We start from the raw sequence: 14775 nt of genomic DNA, 5'->3' as shown, positions 1-14775 counted from the left end.
GAATATTACCTACTGTCAGGATGACTATGTGTTTATTCACAAGGCAAGATTTTGCACATAAAGCCTCATCGGACATCTATGTCATGGTTTTAAACGTCTTTGTACTTGAGCTACAAGCTACATCAACCAATCAAAAAAGGTGTCTATACACAGGAACCAAAAACAAATATAAACTCAGTTACTCATACAAGTATAAAACGACACAATATGTATGTTTTATATATATATACTGGATGGGCAATTTAAATCAGAGGGTGTTTGTTAGAGAAAGCTCAAATAAGCAGATTTTATGTTGAACAGCCTGAATTTAATTAAAGTTGACAAAAAACAGAGCCAAAATGAAGCTAGATTCGCCATGATGTTTCAAACATGCAACTGAAGAATAAAACAATGAAGAAGCTCCTGTATGAAAAAATGTCCTTTTTCACCGACTCCATTGGTCACAGAGACACTGAGCACACAACATGCAGAATTAAGTTTTAAATCAACAACTACCTTTAACAAAGCAGCACATTGTACTTTTACACATGTACTGTTGAACTCTCTATAGCTCTGCTATAATCATGCCATGGTTGTGTGAGTAAAATGTTAATATTCTTGACTCTGGATAATCACTTGAGATGTTGTGTTTCACCTAAAGCTGCTTTAGCACATGTGCAAACGAGAGTCGAGAGAAGAAGTTACTCCCCTGATCTGTTTGTATCATCCCTGGATGGACAAACGTGGATATAGAAGTAGTTAGGGCTTTCAGGACAGGCTAGAGTTTCATATAGCATGAAGAAACAAATTACAGTTAACAAGTAACTATAACCATTTTTACTCTTATGTAAAGTACCAACACAATCAACAAGCAGGTACTAAAATAGGTTCCCCACTACTTTAATTGGGCACAATCAGCTGGCTTGACCTTCTGATTGGGCTTTCCAGTCAGCTGACATATATGACACAGCTTACAATATACTTAGACATCCCGCTTCAAGCGAGGCCAGAAGAAATAATGAAACAACTGATCCAATGTTTTCTTCAACCCTCAGGGACAGAGTTTGGACAGTACCACTACCTGAGTTACCTGATCTATTGGCACATTGACAACCACACGCGTCCACTTCCTAAGCAGCTCAACTTCCCAAATGTAATAACTATTTTCTAACTCTTGTACCTTTGTCACTGGACAAACCATGTCTAACAAAGGTTGGAGTTTCTCCTGCCTGTTCTGCAATCAGCACCTTCTTACTGATAAATGGCAAAGGGCCTGATCCTGAAAATGATGACTCCTGATGATCCTGATGTTCCGGGCAAACGGCCGGTTGTAGCTGTTTTCAGGAGCTGAGTTAGGATGGTAAGTTGGATATGAGGTGGCCGTGTGTTTCATTTTTGTTTTAAAACACCAACATAGTCCCTCACACGTACAGATGTAATTTTGCACAATATAGCTGCACTTTCCTCCCAATTCCCGTGCTTTTCTCCTTGTCAATGCTCCCCCTCAGCTCTACTTCTCTTTCTCCTATACTGGGAATTTCAGCTGCAGTGGCAGCTTTCCCTTGTTTAAACACTGGACTCAAAAATATGTATTGCAACTATATGGAAAAGGCTTTTTTGCAGAAGTAAGACTTGTGTAACTTGTCATCATTCTTTATCAGTCTGTATTTCATATTGCTTTTCTAGTCTTGATGACAACTCAAAGCGCTTTACAGGCGATTAACACACCTTATATGTTCGCTTTACAGTGAGGCTAGTCTGGGGTTGGATCATAGATCATGGCTGCTGTCGCCTCCAGCTGACAACAGAGTGTGCTGTTACCCTGGGCATTGAGACAGTAGGCCTTAATGGCTGCACTGTTTGGTTTCGGTTTGCACTTCATCACTTCTGGATTACCACAGGAAGGAAGAGGGAGCCTAAATTGAGCCAAAAAGGAGCATCAGATTCAGTCTCACTTGAAAATGTATTCTATCTGTGACTTTCGAAACTTAACGAATACTGCTGGTGAGACACAAATGGGCTGGAGGCTTCAGTCTTGATGAACAGCGTTGCGGTAGTTTTTTTTTAGATTAGAGCCTTGTTCTGAAATAGTTTGAAGCTACTGGTCGCTTGATTAACCATTTGGGTGCCCTAGGTGTAATTGCCCCCCCATAAACTTCAGTCACCCATTTACAAGACTAGATATAGACTATGTGAATAGAACAATTGAAATGGAATCATATATTCCTATAAATATGTAATTATACTATTATTGTTGTTCTTGATTTGTACGGGTGTGGGAGAAACAATGATGGAATGTAACTAAGTACTTTTACTCAATTACAACCAAATCTGAGGGACCACATTTCTTGACTGCTGCCATTTAATGTTACTTTATACATCTACACCATAAGTTTTAATAGGTTAAATACTTTTTACTCCACTATTAGTTTCTATCTATAGTAGCTAGTGACTTTACAAATTAAGATTTTTGCATACAAAGCACATTAAGAGTATAATCCTCGTGCTCGGGACCTAAATAAATGTAACATGATAACTACAGGGACATTTGACTCAAGTGTTGCAGCCTGTCTCACAAACATACACACACAATAGACATGTATCAGATTTTTTGATGCTGATATTGTCAGTTTCACACTGAATCTGCAGATCATCTGTCTGCGGTGTCACCCTATTATCAGGACCTTTACAGCCAACACTGGTCTTCATTTCAATGACAGGTTAAAACACGCCACAAGGCTGTGTGAGGAATAATGTCATGTGTCATCGAACTTGTTTTTGTCTAACTCACTGTTATAAACATTTTCAAAACCCTTCTATTAATATCATATGTCACCGTTCTTCTCAACAAGCAGTCAGTCAGCCTGGCTCCAATCAGTCTGTCAATAGGTTATCACACACCCATCCTCCACTACGCACACACATTTGCAGGCACACACATCATTAACATATTGCGTACCTGGTATCAGTGTAGGAGCTGCCTAGACCATTACCATGTAAATCAATACAGATGAACCATTATGTCATAGATAGCTCATACTGACCAATGATGATCTCACAGCACTTAGAGGCCTTCTCATTCATTTGAATGGGGGAAATGTTTTGGTATGCAACGGGAGGGTCTCCAGTTTCTCCTCAGGGACTTTACGAAAGTGCAAGACAGCCGATTTCAAGACATCACGTCCGGACAAGCGTCTGGTTCATTCAACTTCCGCAAATCAATACAGCCTCTCATTTAACAGTCTGTCAATGGTCTCTGACACAATAAGAAAAATTAAATCCATGGTGATAACAAAATTACTTGACAATTACTTTATGAGCATCCATAAAAGGACATCTCTCATGAAAATGTACCAGGGCACTAGTGCTCAGGATGTCATCCACGTCAACAGTTCTTCCAAAGTAATTTCCCCAAGTTGTTAGCTGTAATGTCCGCTATCGAAAAGCATATTTGTCTCTTCTGTTGAGCTGAGACACTTTGTCCAAAAAGCCCTAAAGCTTATTAGAAGAGATTTATATATCATTTAAGCTAAATATTCGATAGACTATTGTGTTACAATGTTTTCAACAATATTATTGCATTTATTGAATCATAAGCTACTAATTTATATGCACACTATTATCCCGATGATGTTTTGCACATGTAAACATCATATCCTGGTTTCAGAAACAATATATGGATATGGATACAATGTCTTTTGGCATTTTTTAATGTTAATGGAAGTTGTGATTATTCAGATACTGAGACATAGATACTGTTAAACGTTATTTGTACTGTTTGAGAAAGCAGCCAAAAGTTAAAATGATGGTACACATCGGTTATTAACAAAGTAGAAATGGGAGATAAGACAGGGATCATTAATATCATTTAATTTGTCTAATAATTCTAGAAATCTCTGTCTGTCATTTGTAGAAAGGGAACATAAGAGGGGTGTCCTTATTACTTCACTTTCTCTTAACAATTGTATTTTTTTTAATTTATTTATATATTTTTTATATGACCCACATTTAAAAGTATTGCACGTATTATTGCAATGTCTTTTGTTGAATGATCTCTTTCTGCTGCTTGTTGAATTTCCGCACTGTGAACTAATGGATTTTATCTTATCCCTTGGGTACCAGACCCCCCGAAATGTCTTTGCACGGCCCTGATGTAGACATTGGTGTGGAGGAGAGGGGGCGCTGCAGCGCTACCTGCCTGCAGTGATTGATCCTCCTCCAGCAGCAGCCTCTGACTCTCCCTCCCTCTCTCCCTCCTTTCCTCCCTCCCTCTCTCCCTCCCGCCCCGCTTACGTCAGTAGCGGGGGTTGGTGGTGTCTTCATCGGCGCTGCCTCTCTGTCTCTCGCAGTATTCAGTGGGACACCCGGCGGAGCTGACGTTTCTTCCCTTCGCGCTGCGGCTCTGAAGACACGTCGGGATTATTTCGACGCCAATTATAATTTTTTGGGGGATATAGTCTTGGTGGCGCGTAAACAATGTTGACTGGTGTAAGAAGCTCTGAGGCGGCGACAGGTGAGACACGTTTAAAACATGTTTAAACAGAAAGGCAAAACCAGCTCTGTTTGTTGAATTTGTTGTAGCGACACCAGAACTCTTCCGCCGCGACGAGCACAGAGAGGGACTATACTTTTGAAAATAAGATTTTAACTTCCTGACTGGAATATAACTCGTTGTTTCTAACAATTCGACATGTTCTGAAAGCCTTCGTTGTGCTTTTTATTTAACATCGGCTGTGCTACCAAAGCCAGCACAGCCATGGCAGCATTTCTCTCCAGAGTAGTTTTTCCTCTTCTCTGCAGCTACAGACAACACAGCTCCTTAGATTGTCTCACTGTGCAGTCAGGACAGAAGCTCCCCGGAAGTTTACAGAAACTTTTCTTTTTAATGCTCTCCTTGTGCAGAATTACAATTACGCCACATACAAGCGAGGATGTGAACTCATAATTTCGGCACTTACCTAAGTGTTTCACTGAAAGAATAAAGTGTATTCTTTGTTTACATTAATCCATGCTATCCAACTTGTAAAACTTGTACAAGTAAAACTTGGGTTTATTAATGTCCTTTAATCGTAAGGCTGTACTGAAAAGCTTGCTGGTCTACTGACAGCCCAGTGCTTTGTTTAAAAAAGAAAAGAAAGCTGACCCATGCTTTCCTCCCCCTCTCTTTTTAATCTCCAGGTCCTCAGTGACTGCAGCCGACTGACTGTCCCCTGCATCCCCCCCCCCATCAGTCTTTGAAGTGAGACCTGGAGTGTGAGCAGCTCCCCAGCCAAGAAGACTCCACCCTGTCCCTCCTGCTACCTTCAAAGCCTCTGGCAATAAACTTTTCTGAGGGACAAGGACACACAGTCACAGAGAGGAAGACTGAAGAAGACCAAGGGATAGTGGGATTTTAAGGGACTAACCATCAACGGACGGATTATTGTACTTCACAGCAACTAAACATGGGGAACCAGTTAACAGAAATCGCCCCCAACACCACATTCCTCCCCAGCTTCCAGTCGCTGCATGTGGTGGTGATTGGTTTGGACTCTGCAGGGAAAACCTCCCTCCTCTACAGGCTCAAGCTGCAGGAGTTTGTGGAGACGATCCCCACCAAGGGCTTCAACATGGAGCGGATTAAGGTACCCATGGGAAGCGCCAAAAGCAACAGCACCACCTTCCAGGTGTGGGACGTTGGCGGACAAGATAAACTGAGGCCCCTCTGGAAGTCGTATACCAGGAGGACTGAGGGGCTGGTATTCGTGGTGGATGCGGTCGAGGCTGAGCGCATGGAGGAGGCCAAAGTGGAGCTCCACAGGATTGCTCGTTCAGCGGAGAACCAGGGGGTGCCCGTACTGGTTCTGGCAAACAAACAGGACCTAGATGGAGCCATGTCAGCTACAGAGGTGATTATTGTGACATTAGTACATTGATATTGTTGTGTACAGTGGGTTCCAGCTTCTTTAATCTGAAGCTTCGGGTTTAGGGCTGTTGTTACAACAAAACAAACAATCTGTTCTTGTAGTTGAAAGATCATTTTGAAATTGAGCAATTCATTCCATGGGAGATAAACAATTTTATTACAAGACTGAAACCATGATATGAACATCCATAATCTTGTTTGGCGATAAAAGAGAACCACGATACCACAGCTGTACAAAACAAATTTTTCTTCAACACGACAAAACATGTCATCAAATTCCTTAATTATATTCAGACCTAGGACAAGCCGTATTTATTGTAAACACTACACATTAAATCTATTTTATAGTCACTGCATGTGTGACATGAACGTTTTGGTCCAATTTTGATTGAGTGACTACGCCAGTAGTTTAATTAATTTAACTACTACTTATTTAATTACCTCAGGATAATACCCCTGAGAATTCAGAACCACAGGCACTTTCTAATAAGTAACAGGATTTCATTGGCAATCCAGAAAAAAACACACCAAACTCAAATGAGCATGGAATTATGTTTTAATATATCTTGCGGGAATACTACAAAACTGGATATTTTTTACGTAGCTGAGAGTCAGTAGCCAGTCCTTCAAACACACATCTTATTTCTTCAATGGTACAGGGTTGCGAGGGTGAATGAAAGTTAGGTGGTAACAGTCTCCTGTGTCTTGTGTTTCAGGTAGAGAAGGTGTTGGCCCTCCATGAGCTGAGCTCGTCCACACTGCACCACACGCAGGGATGCTCGGCGCTGGATGGTCAGGGTCTGCAGCCTGGCCTCGAGAAACTCTACGAAATGATCCTGAAGAGGAAGAAGATGCTGCGGCACAGCAAGAAGAAGAGATGAGGGAGGGCATGAGGACTCCAGTGATGTAGGGGATAGAGCTTACTTCCTGAGCCTCTGCTTGTCTATGAAAATGCAGCTCTCGGGGGTGAAACCAAGGGAAGGCTGGCAGTCCTTCAGGAGAGTTGCATTGTTTCCAACCAATTTCCAACTCTGAAGTCTGCACCCATTGTCAACACCTTCCTTCATCTGCTTTGACAGACCTGCTTCCTTTGGGATTGTCTGATTTTCTCAGGCGCCCCCCCCCCCCCCCCCACACACACACACACACCTCTCATCCTGAAATGAGGATGGTGGAGGCATACACAGCTCCAGAGGGAACAAGGGAGAGCAATCCAGTGCAATATATGATGAACACTAAGCCCACCATTGAAGGATATTTTTTACCACTGTTTGTATAAACTTGTAGTTCCAACATTAACCTGCAGGTTGTCTGAGATTAGCTCCTGTTACTCCCAGCACGTTTCAATGTTACTGTAATTCTTCATGTTGCATGATGTTCACCTGAATAACTTGCCCGGGAATAGTAAGTGACACTTTTGTAGATCAAAAGAAGGCTTGTAATTATTGTGGGTTGGAAACTGCCCACTGTTCATTTAGACGTGCCGCCAGAGATATTTACAGAAGCACACTGAAGCTGCTGAATCCAGCCACCCGACTTTTCCCACCTTCTTGTCACAGTTTCGGTGTGTTTCAGGGTTGAATGGATGAATGGTTGGTTAGTTAAGTTCAAACAAGAAATAGTTTTTACATTATGTACATATTGTTTTGTAAAATGTTAACAAACAAATAAATTATTGAGCAACTTTGGCATTTATTTGCTGAAACGTGTATCTTTGTATTAGGTGTCATATTAAGACCTAAGTGGCCAAAGAACAAGGTTTTACAATTAAATTGGGGCCATCGTTTTGAAAAGCTAAATTGGTAAAAATTACATGTTTCTTAATACTACTCTATCTGACTTATGGCTTATGCCTGAGAAGAGTGCATTTGAAGAAAACAAGTATGCAGACTGCTTTGTCCAAGTCAGGTTAGGAAAGTGTAGGTTTAATTTTGGAGATGATTCTGATTTGCAGGACTGGACTACCTCTTTAATTTGTGCTTCAAAGTTTAGTTTTGTGTTAAACAGTACTCAAGGTTTCTGGCAACAGGCTTCACATTGATCGACCAGGGACCAATGGCCAATAAAAAATACCCCTTTAATACGATTAAGCACAGTGTCAAGAGCGTGGTGGAGATACCATGAGACCAGCCGTTACAAGAGGAGAGTTGGACGGGGCCGTAGAAGGGCATCAACTCAGCAGCAGGAGCGGTATCTGCTCCTTTGTGGGAGGGGGACCAGGAGGAGCACTGGTAGAGCTCTACAAGATTACCTCGATGCTGGTTTGCATGTTTCTGACCAACCTTGTGAGCAGGTTCACAACACTGAACACATGTGACAGGCGTGTATGAGTGGAGATGCCGTGGGGAACGTTATGCTGCCTATAACATCATCCAGCATGAGAGGTTTGTTGGTGGGTCAGTGATGGTCTTGGTAGGCATATCCTTGGAGGGTTGCACAGACCTACCTGTCATAGCCAACGGTTTCCTGACTGATGTTAGGTACAAGGATGGAATCCTCAGAGCGATTGTCGAACCATATGCTGGTGCAGTGGGCCCTGGGTTCCTCCTGGTGCAGGACGATGCCCGGCCTCATGTGGCCAGAGTGTGTAGGCAGTCCCTGGATGATGAAGACATTGATGACATTGACTGGTCCTCACGTTCCCCTGACCTTAATCCAATTGAGCACCTATGGGACATTATGTATCGGTGCATCTGACATCGCTAAATACTGCCACAGACTGTCCAGGAGCTCACTGATGCCCAGTTACAGGTCTGGGATGAGATCCATCAGGACACAATCGGCCAAATCAGCAGAAGCACGGACAGATTATGTCCAGAGTGCATACAGGCAGGCAGAGGCCATACACACTACTGAGTAAAATTTTGAGTTGTTTTGATGAAATTCAAGTAGGTTGGATCAGCCTGTGATTAAAATGTTTTACTTGGATTTTCTGGTGTGGATTTGAATCCAGCCCTCAATGGGTTGATGATTTTGGTTTCTGTCATTTTGTGAGATTTAAGTGTTCCCTTCATTTCTTTGAGAAGTGTATAAACCACAGACAGGAAAAGTAATAAAGCAAAGTCAGACTTTTCAAAACAGGCACAGTTGGCATGAGAAAAATAACAAGAGGTAGATCTTTCGCATTTCGAGAATAAAGTCTTAAAGAAAATTGTACTTTATTGATTTTTGTTGTTTTGAGTTTGTACCCTCATTGTTGAATGCACTTATTGTAAGCCGCTTTGGATAAAAGCTTCAGCTAAAAGCTTCAGCTAAATGAAGTGTAATGTAATGTAAAAGTCAAAATGTTAAGAAAAAGTAAGTACTTGAGTATATATCAAACTAACACAAGTGCATATGACTGCCTCTACAAAATGCTGAGAGCAGATGAATTGTGGAAATAGTTCTTCGCAATCTAATTAGTAACAAGGAGAATGAGTTTGTGGAGATGGTTTTCAGGAGGAGAAACTACACAGACTTGGACGAGGTGCACCACAAACTAAAATACCTGCTAATGGACAAATGCAAAGGATATAAATATAAATTTGACTTCATTCTCAAAATGTTGTAGAATCTTACTCATTTAGCATTAAGAAATGCTTAATTTTTGGTTAATATCTCTCTACGAAAAAAGGTTTATTGTATTAACGTAGGACATCCATTAATTATTGAGGTGTTGCCCTCATTTAGTTGACCTTGTGAATTTAACTCTTAAAGATACATATCAGTGAAGTGAGTGAAACTCTTAAGCTTGTGCAGATATGTTGACCTTGTGTATCTGTATTCCTTGTCCTATGTGGATCAAACAGGTGTCATGTCAGTGTCCTCAGGCCAGGTTTTCATCATAAGATCTCCCACACATCTCTCTACTATTATTACCCATCTCACCTTCTGTGCTTCACCTTATTTACTCTGCCATATAACATATCAAGTGTTCAGACTCATATTACTGAACTGTTTCAGGTGGTTTTGCCCTGCAGAGTTCATTCAGCAGGAGATACAGATCAGCTTCCATGACGTCAGGAGCACTTCTCCTTTCTGTTGCTGATAGCAGGGAAATATAAATCTGTTTAAGTCATTTGAGACACCAGATTTATTCCTATTTAGGATGTTTATTTGATCTGCTTTGATGCTGAAGTTAATTGAACAACTCACAATATCTTAATTATCTTAATGTGAAAATTTACATCAAGACCATTGAAAGAGCCTTAAAAAATGTAAATAATATATCAATTCCTGACTTGTTCTATTAGACTGTTCTATATAATGTCGATCAGCTAATATTCCTTCCTATAATATGTTTCTCTTCTTCACCCTGGAACTTACAGTGAATACACATGAAACTGCCTGACTTGGGACCACCAAAACTTGATACTAGAAAACCAAAATGTGTTTTTAATTATATATTTTTGCTTGTTCCAAGAAGTGCACTATTTCTTGCTGTTTGAGTAACGTTTGCTTAAGAATAGTTTTTTGGGGGAACTTACTGGACCCTTTTAGAGAATGAAGCTATATTTTCTTTGACAAATAAATCTTTTGGATGAAAATATAATGAAATAAAGATAACAGAAAACTAGAGGCGAGTCTGATGTTCATCAAAGGTTTTCTTTGTTATGTCAAATAAATACATTTGGTGAGCATAACTTGGGGTTGTCTCCGTTTTTTTGCCATAGCAGCTTAGGCCAACATTACAGTTAGCTCTCACCTTACTCCATAACAGAATTGTGAAAGTTGCTTGTTGGGTACACAGACAGAAACAGCGTTAACTTTTTCAAAAAGTAATTTTCCATGCAATTCATCCAGTTGTTTCAAACTGTAATAAGGCTAAGGTCGGCCTTTTATATCACTGTCCTCACAATTGGCTATTATGCACTACACTGCAGTTGTGAATATATGGTTCTTTCCTTTTGGAATTTATTGTCTGTCTTAGCTTACAGCGTGCCCTTTGTTTTGAAGATGTTTTGACCCTACCCACCTCTATTGGTCTATAAGTCACTGTTCAAACCCTCCCATGCCCAGTTACTGCTCAGTCAATCCAATTATCCTGATTGGAGCCGCCCTCCTATTGTTATTCAGCTGTTGAAGCAATAAGTAAGAAGCAGGATTAGTGAGTCAGCAGTATGGGCAGGAAACCCCACCAGAAGAAGAGTCTTAAGACCGAGAGCCTTCTCATCCTGTTCTGCCATTAAATCTTTCTCTTTCTTTCTGTTGTGGTGTGTTCATCAGTCTATTGGACATTTTTCTTTCCTCTTGGTCCTCTCTCTTTCATCTTGGCACTTGGCACCTAAAGGCTGGCGCATGCTTCTGCGTTTCACAGGCCCGGAAGCGCAAGAGCCCTTCCGGGCCCCTTATGTGCTTAAGTATCCCTTCTTACGTGCTTATGTGCGTCGCCCAATTTTTCTAACTAGACGGCAAAGCTCCGCAAGCCTCACGTAGCCGGCAAGGCTGTGATTGGTCTGCTAACTACATCCTTTCCGGAGTCGCATTTCTGGTTTCAAGCCCGGAACCGGCGGAAGATTTAGAAGAACGAATATGGACCAAATAGAAGAGCACTTGGCAGAAGAGATCCGAAACTATGATCACTAGTATAACCCGTCACTGACTGATGGATTTGTCCGTGTATGACACGAAGAAGAGCCGGCTTTCATCTACCTTTAACTTTTTATTTCAAACTGAGGAGTCTTGCTCTGTCTGCCTCTGTGGTCATCTGCTTGTCTCAAGTTTATTTACCAGGCTGTCTCTCACCTCTGTTTTATCCACACTAATTAGTTTCTCTTTCAAACCAGTGCTTTAAAACTAAAAATATCTTCTTCCAGACGAGCGTTATAGCTCTGTATTAGAAATAATCCCTGTCCGTGCTACCACACCTGAAAACATATATCACATGACAATACTTATACAATGGCCATGTGTGTGCCGGTGTAAAATTTCGCTTTTTTTTATGTGTACTAAGAGAACAACTTCTATCCTAGACTCCAACACACAAGTGAAAGCTCGGGCGGCTGTGGATCAGGAGGTAAAGCGGAAAACGATCACGTGATTTTGTTTAAAGTGCCCCGACATCATAATAAGCTATTATCACCGTCTAAACTAGTTTTGTTTTATCTCACAGCCACAACTTGAACACAAGGCTGGGGACAAGTGACCTCGACTTGTTTTAACCGGTGAGAAAAATATTATTTCAGGGAAGGGTCTAATTGTTATGTGCTGCTATGTCAAGGATTTCAGCTATGTGCTGCTCTGACACACTTACAGATACTAATCAAACCACATTCCAGCTGTGAGGCATCTTGCTTATCTTACAAGGCCATTCAGATACTGTTTGGTCTTAGCTTTATTTTCTCATTCATCACAGTGCCACATGGTTTAAACACGTGGACACATGGCAAAGCCACCTCTGCTGCTCTTTCTATTATCGCTGTAATATTAAACATAAACCATTCTCTTGGCTCTAGTTTATTCTAAAAGGTTGGATCATGTGACTGTTTCCTTCTCACTCTCCTTAAAAGATAAGCATTTCAGTCTCATTTAAAGTTTTCTCAAGCTATCTTATATTGCACTTTCAAAAATCTAAGAGAAATGCAGTAGGAGAGGTGAAGCCATGTTGATTTATTGTGCCTTGTGTGATCTTTAAAAAACACAGGGTCCTACATTTCCCACAATGCAGTCAATACAACCTTGTCTTTTCATTTCGGTTTTTGTATGATTAAATAAATAAAACTTCACATTTAAACAATGAGATTTAGAAGTGTTGGTATGTGGATCCTGTTACATTTTAACAATGCCAGGTAGCTGGTTCCCCCTTTTTCAAGTCTTTGTCCTAAGCTAAGCTAACTGATAGTAGCCTTATAATAATCGGGGAAAGGGCTATAAGGTTGGGTAGCCTATTGTTTGGACGTTACATCTTTACTTTTGAAATGATACTGGTGCCTAAACAGTGCCAGAACCGATACTTTTACTTTTTCTAAATGACGGTAGACAGCTCACGAAGTCCACACTTAAGCCACCACCAACACAGCTGTTGCTATCGAGAACCTGTCGGAAGCCTTTCATGCTAAATGCAGCCATGATTTCCTTTTCACCTTTCTCCAGAGGCTTCACACACATTTCTGACTCTTGATTATTACACACAAGAAACTGGAGGATAGAGTGATCCAGTATTACAAACATGTGGCCTATACTTTTACAAAACTATTTGTCAGTAAACACCCCTCTTTATTAAATTCCAATGGGCCTGAGTCACAGCATACATACCTGAAAATCCAGCTGTATCAGGTTAGTCAGGTAACAGTAAGCTGGTATGACAACACTGCTCCCTGTAGCTCATCTCATTCTCTATTGTCTTTTACTCTACTGAGCTTCAAACAGTTGATATGTCACAGAAGGCAGAGGAGCCGGACTGACGTCAAAGGGTTGTTCCAGTGTCCCACCCACCTATCAGCTGAATGCATGTTTTAGAAACAGGCTATTGTAGGTATACAGTGGCATCCCTGCAGGCATGAGAGTAGAACGAACAGTGCAGATCAGTGTGTTTTTAGTTTCAGGGTGGATTCAGGTTGGGCTGGCTGACCTGTTGTGTAGAGATTAAATATTTATGGTCAAGAAAGAAATTCACATGTTACTTGGAGCTCAATCACTATTAGGGAAATTACTCTATCAGTTAATTCACAAAAATGTGTCACATGTGATCACAACATTTGTCGTCTTCTCAGAAAAAGAAGAAAAAAAACATCATGTCATTAAAATATGTGAATTAATAACATGAAGAAGCGAAACTGCCTGTTTCTGCGCCAGTACTGTGTTCCTCTTTTTTATTTGGTGCTAGGATAAACTATCGATGTATTTTTGTGAGATAACAAGGAGCTTGCACTATACATGACTTCAAGAAACAATCGTCAAAATGTTCATTTACAAAGTCAGAAATAATTAAATAAATATAGTAATATAGCGAAATATGTATAATATCAATAAAGTGAAATGTAAATTCAGACTGTTTTTTATTCTGCTTGATGATTTACTGTTAAGTGAAAATGTCACTGGTGGATTTGAGCTTCTGCTTTGTCCAGTTGTAAAAAAACTGCCTCTTTTAACTTTCACCTTCTTTCATGATTCCAGGACACATCCATCTTGAACTTTCTAATATTTAATGGATTCCATTCTTTCCTCATGTATGTGCAGTATGTCCTGTGCCACTAGCTGCTAAACAACTCCAAAGCACAACAATCCACTCTCATGATTTTAATCAAAATTATTCTCCAAACGCACATTTGGGGATTGTTTATTTGGACTTGATGTGACTTGCTGGCCAGCAGACCTGCAGCTTTTTGTACTTTTTATTCTCGTCTGCTCACGCCCTTGTGCTTGATCGTTTGCGGCTCCTGGGGTTGCTGCTGTGGCCAAATTGAAGATCATGATGGGGTGGATTGTGGTCACCGTGGTGACCGTGATGTTTTTTTCCCCTCTGTTATAGTGCAAATGTGTTTTTTTTTCTTATTCTTGTTGAGGACTGAGACAAACTGTGATTTGTGAATATGGGCTATGTAAATAAAAAAATTTAGATTTGACATCAAAAGTCAAAAGAGCAAAAGTTTTTAGCTGGTTGTGCTTTGATACCATTTTATCATCTCCCCTGCTTGAAGGCATCACCTTTATCTTCACATATCCAGTCAGTTGCTGAGTGTAACTATAAGGTTTGAAGTATTTGTCAATAGATAACTGTTCCTGATGACAACTGACTTGGACCTGCTTTGCAATTCCTCCTTTACATGCAGAGTATGAAATCTCGTATATAAAGCTAACTGTAGAATGAGCCAGGAAAGAAGCACTTGAACAACACAGTGCAGTGAGCAGGATTTGAATCTATGTGAGGACACCTCCATTGATTTCATGTCTAAAATCAAAGTATAGTCAAC

The 14775-nt window shown here is 40.6% G+C and overlaps 1 protein-coding gene across 1 annotated transcript; it reads left to right on the top strand.

Moving 5' to 3' along the window:
- The first annotated feature begins 5275 nt into the window (after nt 1-5275).
- LOC133023230 (ADP-ribosylation factor-like protein 4D) lies at nt 5276-6915 on the top strand. Its single transcript, XM_061090203.1, has 2 exons — nt 5276-5867; nt 6601-6915. Exons 1-2 carry the CDS (start codon nt 5424-5426, stop codon nt 6763-6765), a joined length of 609 nt encoding a protein of 202 aa, XP_060946186.1. The 5' UTR covers nt 5276-5423; the 3' UTR covers nt 6766-6915.
- The last annotated feature ends 7860 nt before the right edge of the window (nt 6916-14775 follow it).

This window comes from Limanda limanda, chromosome 17 (genome assembly GCF_963576545.1).
Source record: "Limanda limanda chromosome 17, fLimLim1.1, whole genome shotgun sequence".
NCBI classification, from domain to species: domain Eukaryota; kingdom Metazoa; phylum Chordata; class Actinopteri; order Pleuronectiformes; family Pleuronectidae; genus Limanda; species Limanda limanda.
This window is presented reverse-complemented; position numbering and strand designations above follow the sequence as displayed.